We start from the raw sequence: 12,261 nt of genomic DNA on the forward strand, positions 1-12,261 counted from the left end.
GTTTTAGCGTCTGATCCTTCCAGAGCTCCTAATTCACTGCAGGCACACCCGGCACTGCACACACTGCCGGCCCCTGGACAACACAGGTTTGAACTGCACGGGTCCACCTATATCAGCCGTGGGCAAACTACGGCCCGCGGGCCGGATCCGGCCGTTTGAAATGAATAAAACTAAAAAAAAAAAAAAAAGACCGTACCCTTTTATGTAATGATGTTTACTTTGAATTTATATTAGTTCACACAAACACTCCATTCATGCTTTTGTTCCGGCCCTCCGGTCCAGTTTAAGAACCCATTGTGGCCCTCGAGTCAAAAAGTTTGCCCACCCCTGACCTATATACATTTTTTTCAATAAATACTATAAATGTATTTTCTCTTATGATTTTAATATTTTCTTCTCTCTAGCTTACTTTATTATAAGAATACAGCATATTATATATAACATACACAATGTTAATCAACATATATTAATCGACTATTTATATGGTAAGGCTTCTGGTCAACAGTAGGCTATTAGTAGCTAAGTTTTGGGGGAGTCGAATTTTCAATCGCACAGGGAATTGGTGCCCTAACCTCTGTGTTGTTCAAAAGCCCACTGTATAATCATACTTTCATCTTTAGAAAAGATAATGTTATATATACCAGCCATTTTCTCTCTCATTTTTAAAATGAACTAGCAGTCAATAGTTCTTTTCTTTAATGCTCAAACTGGTATCTAGTGGATTTTTTAAATGTTTTTATTGATTTTAGAGTGAGAGGAAGGGAGAGGGAGAGATAGAAACACTAATGTATAGAGAAGCATCAACATCAATTGATCACCTCCTGCATGCCTCCTGCTGGGGATTGAGCCCACAACCCGGGCTTGTGCCAAACCAAACCAAACCAGTGACCTCCTGGTTCATGGGTTGATGCTTAACCACTAAGTAGCTGGGCTGTACCAACCATTTTCAAATTTGGGGGTGTTAGTACTCCATTATACTCTTAAAATCACTGACAATCCCAGAGAGATTTTGTTCATGCAATATACAAGCTGATACTTACTGTAGTAGAAGTTAAACAGAAATTTTTGCAATTATCAATTCATTAAAAATAACTTCTCACAGGTAACGTAATTATGAAAAATAATTATGTCTTCCAAAACAAAATAAGTTCGCGAGAAGTGTGACATTATTTTACATTTTTGCGAATCTTAGTATCTGATTGAATAGATGACAAGTGGATTCTCATAACTATTTCTACATTCAATCTATATAACATTGGGTGTAGTATATGAAGGAAACCCAGACTTACACAGATATGTAACTGGAAAGGGGAGAAATATTTTGGTAGCCTTTTCAGATACTTCTCTTTGATGCTACATAAAAACTCAGCAAGTCATCATTTCTGAAAGACTATTCACAGCATGGAATTAGAAAACACGTCAGTGAGACTATGTATTCTGTTACATTTGATCACTTGGAAAATATTGGTTGAGCCTGGCTGGTGTCGCTCAGTGGTTGAAGATCGAACCTCTGAAACAGAAGGTCACGGTTCAATTTCCAGTTAGGGCACATGCCTGGATTTCGGGCTCAATCCCCAGCAGAGTCGTGCAGGAGGCAACCAATCAATGATTCTCTCTCATCATTGATGTCTCTCTCTCTTCTCCCCCTCCCTTCCTCCCTGAAACCAATAAAAATATATTTTTAAAAAAATATTGGTTGACTGAGTTATGCAGATATTCCAAATGTTGACACATTATACAATATTAAAAAGTCACATTCACATCAAAAGACCACCATCAATCTTAGAAATGGCTGTCAAGATTGTAACAGGAGCTGTCAAGATCACAATGATGAATACAAGTTTTCCAAAATTCTAATTTTTGTTCAGGAGCTCAAATCTTATGTCATTTGTTTTCTATAAAGTTACAGACTTAGTTCATTTTTTACAAAATGGCTGCCAAATATCCATAACCATAGTTTTGTTCTTTTAGAATGGTGTTCATGAAAAAGTGGCTAGTTCAGCTTGCAACTAAAACAATCATATGAGTGCTTTTCCTTAAGACAACTACTCCAATGTGCAGCAAAAGTACTTTATGCCTACATTCCACTCAAGGCTAAGATTTTCAAAGAAAAATATTAATTTTTACTGCTTTATTAAAGACATTCTTTGGTACTGCAAGTGTGTGATAGTAAAGAACACAAAGACTAACAGTATAGATGGGGGCCACTAGCTTGAGGCGTTTTAAGGCACCAGCAATTTTTCCATCATTGGTTTTGCACTATCAGTATATGTACCAATGCAGTGAAAAAGCAAACAATATCCTAGTATTATTATGAAAATAGTTTTTTCCTCATGGACCTTACAAAAAGGGAGCCATAAACCACACCTGAGAACCACTGCTAGTAACACTCTTCATCACTCTTTTCACTTTATAAACTAAACAATCTTCTACCTCAGGACATAGAGAGCAGCCTTACTCTTTTTTGGAAGATGCTCCATTGTCAGAGATAATCTATAATAAATCAGTCCCTTACTGGTGGGCATTTGGCTTATTTCTCATCCTCTGCTATTATAACAAGAACTCTGTATACAATTTCATACACAGGCAAGGACTGATTATCTATACAATAAATTACCAGAAGTTGAAGTGCTGCTTTAAAGATATATGCATTAATAATTTTTATACATACTGCAAAATGCCCTTTGTAAAAGTGTTCTCAATGGTGAGGATCATTTTCCACTCATTGAGCTATGTATTTGGTGGGCCCTTTTAACCTAAAATCTTGTATCCACCAATGCTGAAAAAATTTTTTTTAATTTCCCAGAAATTTTCTTCCTCATCGTTTTCTTTTTCTTTCTGGAATACCCATACTAATTAACCCTTGAAGAGTATTTTTCATTTATATTTTCCAGCTTTATCTGGTTCACCTATTCCACATACTTCCTCAACTTTGTCTCCCAGCATTTATTTTAATTATTATAATTTGTAATGTCCAAGAAGAGGGCTTTTTAATTTTGATTTTTTCAATACTATTTCGTTCTTATTTATGGATGCAGTTTCTAACCTTTCTCTAAAGGTACTAATTTTTAAAATAAGTTTATTTTCTTTGCATTCTTGCTATTTCTTTCAGATTCAGTTTTCCTACTTTTCGCCATCTGCCTCACTGTCACCTCTCCACGGAGCTCTCTGAGATCTGTTTCTGAGGGCACCATGGGGCACAGCGGTTCTCACTGGCAGCAGCATTCACCTTCCATTCTCTTTGCTTCCCAGAAATTTATTGAAATCTCCCACCCACTGAATAATTATTCCTATTTTCCTTTTCTTTGTGGACTTATACCACTGTCATTCCTTTGCTACCTCAGCGGGGTTTCAGAATGTAGAAAAAATAAATAATATGTAAATAATCTGCTACTACTGGTGGGATTCCATTTTTTAACACACTTTTCCTCAATTCTTAAAAATAATTATATTTGTGGACAAATATATACATACCATATCAACCTGCCAAGTTTAAATATTATCTAAATACATCCATTATAAAAAAAATTTTTAGTCAATTTTTTGTACCATTTTGTACACCTCCATTTTACAGGGTGGGGAAAAGTAAGTTTACAGTTGTGAGTAGATGAAAATAGAGCTTATTCTTGTATTATTTTTATTAATCATTGTCCATACGAACAGCTTTTAACCCACCCTATACACATACATAAGGGGCAAAGTTGGCTATGGAAAGTAACAGATCTTTCAATAAAAACAAAACTCATTTTTTTTAATTAAATCTTTATTGTTCAGATTATTACATTTGTTCCTCTTTTTTCCTCCCATAACTCCCCTCCTCCCAGTTCCCGCCCCACCCTCCGCCCTCACTCCCCACCCACTGTCCTCATCCATAGGTGCACGATTTTTGTCCAGTCTCTTCCCGCATCTCCCACACCCTTTTCCCCCCCAAGTCAGTCCATTCCCTTTCTATGTCCCTGATTCTATTATGATCACCAGATTATTTATTCACTTGATTCTTAGATTCACTTGTTGATAGATGCATATTTGTTGTTCATAATTTGTATCTTTACCTTTTTCTTCTTCTTCCTCTTCTTAAAGGATACCTTTCAGCATTTCATATAATCCTGGTTTGGTGGTGATGAACTCCTTTAGCTTTTCCTTATCTGTGAAGCTCTTTATCTGACCTTCAGTTCTGAATGATAGCTTTGCTGGATAAAGTAATCTTGGTTGTAGGTTCTAGGTATTCATCACTTTGAATATTTCTTGCCATTCCCTTCTGGCCTGCAAAGTTTCTGTTGAGAAATCAGCTGACAGTCGTATGGGTATTCCCTTGTAGGTAACTGAGTTTCTTTCTCTAGCTGCTTTTAAGATTCTCTCTTTGTCTTTTGCTCTTGGCATTTTAATGATGATGTGTCTTGGCGTGGTCCTCTTTGGATTCCTTTTGTTTGGGGTTCTCTGTGCTTCCTGGACCTGTAAGTCTATTTCTTTCACCAGGTGGGGAAGTTTTCTGTCATTATTTCTTCAAATAGGTTTTCAATATCTTGCTCTCTCTCATCTTCTGGCACCCCTATAATTCTGATGTTGGTACGCTTGAAGCTGTCCCAGAGGCTCCTTACACTATCTTCGTATTTTCGGATTCCTTTTTCATTTTGCTTTTCTGGTTGGGTGTTTTTTTGCTTCTTCGCATTTCAAATCTTTGCCTTGATTCTTGCGCTCCTCTGGTCTGCTGTTGGGAGTCTGTATAGTATTCGTTATTTCAGTCCGTGTATGCTTAATTTCTAGTTGGTTCTTTATCATAACATCGAGGGTCTCATTAGATTTCTTGAGGATCTCACTACATTTATCGGTGGTTTCTAGACAGTTCTTAAGAGACCTTAAAAGTATGGTTCTGAACTCAATATCCTCCATTGACAGTTTTGTCCTGTTTCTTTGTCTCCGCATTTTTTATGCTTTCTTGGTGCACCCCCTAGTGGTCTTTGTGCGCAGTCTTGTTGTAGTTAAGCCTTGATTGTTGTCGGCAATACCGGGGGTGATTTGACCTCCAGGCTAACTGGCTATAAGAGTCCGCTGTGTCTGCAGTGGGAGAGCTTCTGTGCTGGATCTCTAGGGCAGTGCTAATCTCCTCTTTTTTTAATTAAAGTTTTTTTTTTCAATTACAGTTTAACATTCAATATTTTGTATTAGCATGGGGGTATAGCATAATGGTTAGACAATCATCTACTTTACAAAGTGTTCCTCCTGACATTTGCAGTACTCAAGTGACACCATACATAGTTATTAAACTACTAGAGGCCCGATGCACAAATTTGTGCATGGGTGGGGTCCAGCTGGCCCGCCTCAATCGGGGCCAATATGGCCGGGCCAGCCAGGGGGAAGTGACGCAGGAGGCTGGCTGGCCGGCCACGCCCCCTGGTCAAACTCCCTGTAGAGGGGACAATTTGCATGCTAGCCTTTTATTATATAAGATTATTGGCTATATTTCCTATGCTGTACTTTACACCCGGATGACTATATTGTAATTACCAATCTGTACTTCTCAATCCCTTTACCATTTTCACCCACACCCTCAACTCCCTTCTACCAACCATCAGTCTGTTCTCTATGAGTCTGTTTCTGTTTTGTTTGTTTATATTGTTCCTTAGATTCCACATATGAATGAACTCATATGGTATTTGTCTTTCTTCAACTGATTTATTTCACTTAGCGTAATACCCTCCGAGTCCATCCATGCTGTCACAAACGGTAAGATTTTAAAATTTTTTAAGGCTGCTTATTATCTGTATTTTTTTAATCCTTTTCTTTTTTTAAAAAAATTAATTTCAGAGAGGAAGGGAGAGAGAGAAGGAGCTAGAAACATCAATGATGAGAGAGAATCACTGATCAGCTGCCTCCTGCATGCCCCCTACTGGGGATCAAGCCTGCAATCCAGGTATGTGCCCTGAGAGACCCCAACATTTCTTGTAATCCTGGTTTGATGCTGATGAACCTTAGCTTCTTCTTGTCTGGGAAGCTCTTTATCTGTCCTTCGATTCTAAATGATAGCTTTGCTAGATAAAGTAATCTTGGTTGTAGGTCCTAGCTTTTCATCACTTTGAGTATTTCTTGCCAATCCCTTCTGTCCTGCAAGGTTTCTGTGGAGAAATCAGCTGCGAGTCTTATGGGAGCTCCCTTGAAGATAACTGCTTTTCTCTGGCTTCTTTTAACACATTGCTTGCGGGTAGTTTTTATCGCGCGCTAACAGGTGGCGCAGGCCATTTTTGCTAATTTTTTGCACAAATGGCAACATTCAGTAAAATTACGATAACTTTAGTTTACGTATTTATACGTTACCCGCATTCTACCGCTAGTCTATAAAAAATGTATTAATACATGTCCTGCGCTCTACTATACTGGTAGAACGTATAAATACGTAAAACATGTAAACACATTTCCTGCATACAATGTGTTAAGATTCTCTGTCTTTAACCTCTGCCACTTTAATTAGGATGTGTCTTGGTGTGGGCCTCCTTAGGTTCGCCTTGTTTGGGACTCTGTGCTTCCAGGACTTGTATGTTTATTTCCTTCACCAGGTTAGGGAAGTTTTCCGTCATTTTTTCAAACAGGTTTTCAATTTCTTGTTTTTACTCTTCTCCTTCTGGCACCCAATAATGTCAATGTTTTTATGCTTGAATTTGCCCCAAAGGCTCCTTACACTATCCTTTTTTAAAATTCTTTTTGCTGTTCTAATTGTGTATTTTTTGCTTCCCTATATTCCAAATTGCTGATTTGAATCTACTACTGATTCCTGTAATTTATTCTTCATTTCAGTTAGTGTATCTGTCATTTCTAATTGGTGCTTTTTTATGGTTTCCATGTCTTTTTCTATGCTGTGAAGTTCTCACAAAGTTCCTTGAGCATCCTTATAACCATTGCTTTGAACACTGTATCTGGTAGTCTGCTTGTCTCCATTTCATTATTTTTTTTTTCTAGAGATTCCTCCTGTTCTTTCATTTGGTACTTGTTTGTTTGTCTCTGCATTTTGGCGGCTTCCCTAGTTTGTTCCCATGTATTAAGTAGAGTTGTTATGTCTGCTGGACTTGGTAGAGTGGCCTTGTGTAGTAGCTGTCCTGCAGGGCCCCGTGTACAGCCCCCCCAGTCACCCAAGCTGGGCACTGCAGGTATACTTCTGTGTGGGCTGTGTGCACTGTCCTGTTGTTGTTGAGCCTTGATTGCTGTTGGCATCACTGGGAGGAATTGACCCTCAGGCTGATCAGCTGCGAGGACTGGCTGTGACTAGAGTGAAGGAGATGCTGTACAGGGGTCAACCCTACAGAACAGGACTTGCTTCAGTGGGTCTTGGGTGCTTGTCAAGTCTGCCTCTTGGGTGTGTTGCTTGTGGAGGCGGTAGGGTCATAATCTGGCATGGTCTGAAACTGTCCATTGAGTGCACTGGCTCTGGGGCCTCCTGGGAGGTACAAGGTTAGCCTGGGACAGTATGGCACAAGCTACAAAGCAATCTGCAGATGGATGCCACTTGTGCTAGGCTTGGAAGTGCCCAGGAGAGGCCAAGCTGCACATCAAGACCAGCTGCCATTAGTGCTGGGCCTGGGGCCACTTAGTGAGAGGTATGGGGTATGCAGAGTCCAGATGCTGCTTGTTTGAGAGATTTTAGGAAAGTCCAAAGCATGAGGCAAGAGATACCATTTGTATAGAAAAGCCACTGAAAATGGCTTGGGTGTGCCCACTAGTTAGGTAAGGCAAGTCTTGGGGAGTCACCAGGGTGGGGCAAATAGTGAGCCAGGTTGATGGAGACTTAGATATGCATCCACTTGTGGGCAGCTCTGTGTGGGAAGGGCTCAGAAAAGGAACAATGGCCTTTGCCATCACTTTTGTCTGGGAGCTGCCCCTCCAGCTCTCACTCTGATGCCAGTCAACTCAGTCCTCCCAGTATGTCCCTGCTGCCTTCAAGCTTCTTCCCCAGAGCTGGAGCTTAGAGCAAGTGCATCCGAGTAAGTCTGTGCACAGGCTCCTTAAGATGAACTGCCTAGAACTCCAGCTGCCTCTGTCTCATTCAGCCACAATCCCCTTAGTTTTTACAGCCTGAAGTTATGGGCACTCTTCTTCCTGGCACTGGAACTCTTGGCTATGAGGTCTGGTGTGGGGGCTGGGACCCCTCGCTCTTCAAGGGGACCCGCACAGCCAAGATATCCCTCCTGATTTTTACCTGCCACACGTTATGGGACCAGACATTCCATGTCTCTGCCCCTCCTACTAGTCTCGATGTGGTTTCTTCTTTTTTTTAAATATATTTTATTGATTTTCTATAGAGAGGAAGGGAGAGGGATAGAGAGCCAGAAACATTGATGAGAGAGAAACATTGATCAGCTGCCTCCTGCACACCCCCCACTGGGGATACGCCCGCAACCAAGGTATATGCCCTTGACTGGAATGGAACCCGGGACCCTTCAGTCCCCAGGCTGATGCTCTATCCACTGAGCCAAACTGGTCAGGGCTGGTTTCTTCTTTATATCCTTAGTTATAGGACTTCTGTACAGCTTGATTTCAGGTGATTCTAAAGTACGGCTGTTCTGCAGTTTAGTAGTAATTTTGATGAGGTTATGAGTACCGCATTTACCTATGCTGCTGTCTTGTCTGGAACCCCCAACATGTTTAAAAGAAAAGCCTGTGGACAAAAGGGTCCCAGGTTCAATTCCAGTCAAGGGCATGTACCTTGGTTGGCAGGCTCCTTCCCAGCCCAGGTGCGTGCAAGAGGCAACCAATTGATGTGTTTCTCTCACATCGATGTTTCTCTGTCTTTCCTTCTCTCTTCCACTCTCTCTAAAAGATCAATGGAAAAATATCCTTGGGTGAAAACTAACAAAAAAAGATTAAGAATACTAGCTTACCTTGGAGAACCATGTAGATTTGTGCCAGAGCTGGCAGTAGATGTAAGATTCTGCTCCATGCGCTGATAATTCCTTATCTGAGTAGGAACTGGAATTGGTGCTGTTTCACTGTGAGGTGACACAGTAGGCGGACACTGTCTGTAACCATAAGTTATTAAAAAAGAAAGAAATCCAAGTAAGACCCATTGGTAATATTTAGAGAAAAATTCTAGAATAAGCAAAATGATCAGTTCTGCATGTAAATAAGAAATGATGATCTTATAAAAATATATAAAGCAAAAAAATTTCATTTGTCATTAAAAGAACTCTCCTGGCATTCATATGCATATTTAAGACTAAGATTTATAATAAGAACTGGAAAAACATTCCTCTACAATAAGAAAATTAAGTTGGCAAAACTTAGTTTCATCTGCTCACATTCTGCTATTCATTACTATATGAGAGAAAAATATAATTCTAGGAAAATATGTTGGTAAATGAACAGGAAGTTCAAGATCAAAGATGACTGGAATGTTTACAAAAGTTATGAATGCAGTAAGCATTCCCAAGGAACTCTGACTTTTATGAAGACTAAAAATAAACTGTGCAATTCTCAAAGCATAGAACTGATCTGAAGTCCATTTTAAATGTTAGGATTTGATTTCTTAATAGCCTCTCATTGATTTTCATAAATTCAGAAATAGTATGCCCTCAGATGACTTTCAATTCAATTTACAACATAATATAGGGCCTTAAGATAGATGACTTACTTCATTCTTTGCCCTTCTATAATTCTAAAAAATACACAAAAATCTCCCACTTTTCCCCAATTATAACATTACAGATGTAAGAGATTGTATAGTTATCTAAGCAAAACAAAGACTATCGTCTAGCTTCATGTTATAACTTTTTAAACCATTAAGAGTATTTCCTATCTAAATCAAAAGAAAATTTAATCAGTAGAAGAGATGTTAGTTGCTTTCCCAATATCCATTTACCTACTATTTCTTACTATCAGAACTCAAATATTATGGAAGGTATGATGTGCCCAGTTAAATTATGACATATCCCAGACTTCTTTGCAGCCATGAGTAGTCAATATGTCTTTCTTGGCGGAAGTCTTTTATCTATTCTTCCTCCTACCTGGAATGTGGGTAGGCTTACTGAAGTTTCAGCAGCTAACCTGGAACCATGAAGGAAAGGCCAGAAGAACTGCAGAAAAGGTCCTTGAGCCACAGAAACGAAGGCAACAACTATTTACCTTGACTTCTAATCATGCAAGAAAACAAAACCTTTAGTGTTCAACTACACTACAGTCAGGACCCTGTTGTTTACAATCAAGTGGAATTCCTTATTGATACACCATCCAGTGTGTTTTTATAAGCTCTCCCTATTTTTCACTTACCTAATTTTATTAAGTATCTTTTAAATACAATGACTTAGTCGTAAAGTATGAGAATGTGATGTGAATGAACAAATACCATCTTTCTACGGTCCCAATTTAGTAAGTACCAGTACTCAAAGAGTTGGTGAAGCAAGTACATCTAGGTTTTTTGTTTTTTTAAAATATTGTTTGTTGAGGTTTACAGTGGTTCATAAATTAGTTTCAGGTGGACAATTCTATTAATACATTATCTGTATATTGTATTGTGCTTACCACCTCAAGTCAAGTCTCTCTGTCCATCATCATTTATTCCCCCTCTCCTACCCCTCCCTACACCCCTTCTCCCTCTGGTAATCACCATAACTGTTGTCTCCATCTATGAGGTGTGGGTTTTTTTTTTTCTTGCTTAATCCCTTTGCTATTTTCACCCAGTCATCCAACTCCCTTCCCTCTGACAGCTGCCATCTACAGATTTCTGTATCTATGAGTCTGTTTCTATTTTGTTTATTGTGTTCATTAGATTCCACCTGTAAGTGAAATCACATGGTATTTTGTCTTTCCCTGACTGATTTATTTCACTGAGCATAATACTCTCCAGGTCCACCCATGCTGTCACAGAAGGTAATATTTCCTTACTCCCCCCCCCCCCCCTTTTTTTATATCCAAGTAGTATTCCATTTCATACATGCACCACAGTTTCTTAATCCAATCATCTATTGATCGGCACTTAGGTTGCTTTCAAATCTTGGCAACTGTAAACAGTGCTGCAAAAAGTATAGGGGTGCATATATTCTTTCAAATCAGTGTTTCAGGTCTCGTCTGATATATTTTCAGAAGTGGAACTGCTGGATCAAGAAGTTCCATTTTTAATTTTCTGAGATAACTCCATACTATTTCCACAGTGACTGCACCAGTCTGTGTTCTAACAGGGTTCCATTTTTCTGCATCCTTGCCAACATTTGTTATTTGTTGACTCGATGACAGCCATTCTGACAGGTATGAGTTGACACCTCACTGTGCTTTTAATTTGCATTTCTCTAATGATGAGTGATACAGGCATCTTTTCATTGGATATTTTTTAACCTATACATTGTCAGGTTCTAACATCTTCCTGCTAATCACCAAAGGTAAATTAAAAACACGGATAAAAATGCCCTAAGAAGTAAACTTAGCAACCTTGTAACTCAAGGCACTCCTCTCAGAGAATCACAAGCAACCAGCTAGCTGCTCTTATATCTCTGGTGCCTCCCCTGCCCAGAACATCAGGAGATGAACAGCCACGGCAGGTGTTCTGTAAATGTCCCAGTTACTGAACAGGAGCTTCGAGCAGGCTACCCAAGGATCTTCATGAGAGCGTCAAGGGACTTAGTGAGACTTTCAAGGATCTCAGTGAGAATGTCAAAGATATGAAAAAGGACCAGTCAGAAATTAAGCATACACTAACTGAAAGAATAATTTACAGGGATTCAACAGTAGAGTAGAGGATTCCTGGAATCAAATCAATGATTTGGAATATGAGGAAGCAAAAAACACCCAATCAGAAGAGCAAAAAGAAAAAAGAATATAAAAATATGAAGATAGTGTAAGGAGCCTCTGGGACAATTTCAAGCATACCAACATTAGCATTATGGGGGTGCCAGAAGAGAGCGAGCAAGATATTGAAACCTATTTGAAGAAATAATGACAGCCCTGGCCGGTTGTGCTCAGTGCATAGAGCATTGGCAGGCAGATAGAAGGGTCCCGGGTTCGATTCCAGTCAAGGGCACATGCCTGGGTTGCAGGCTCAATCCCCAGTGGGGGGCATGCAGGAGGCAGCTGATCAATGATTCTCTCTCATCATTTATGTTTCTATCTTTCTCTTCTGTGGGAAACCACCTATTGTCTTCACTAGCAGAGAGGTGTAGACAGAGAATCCGGAAGGCTGGTGACCTTTGAAGCCCTAGCAAAGGTCAGAGCTGTGCACCACCTCTGTTAATCCAGATAATGGTAGCTGAAGCAACCTCCCCACCTTTAATCATGTAAATCCTTATT

The 12,261-nt window shown here is 39.5% G+C and overlaps 1 protein-coding gene across 1 annotated transcript in view; it reads right to left on the reverse strand.

Annotated features, from left to right (window-relative positions):
* Positions 1–12,261, reverse strand: part of ULK2 (unc-51 like autophagy activating kinase 2) — a 116,157-nt gene that overhangs the window by 21,495 nt on the left and 82,401 nt on the right. The window contains exon 15 of the mRNA XM_081110789.1: positions 8,868–9,005. Coding sequence (XP_080966915.1) covers positions 8,868–9,005 — 138 coding nt within the window. The remainder of the gene's footprint in view (positions 1–8,867; positions 9,006–12,261) is intronic.

This window comes from Myotis nattereri (assembly GCF_964212035.1).
Source record: "Myotis nattereri genome assembly, chromosome: 16".
NCBI lineage: Eukaryota > Metazoa > Chordata > Mammalia > Chiroptera > Vespertilionidae > Myotis > Myotis nattereri.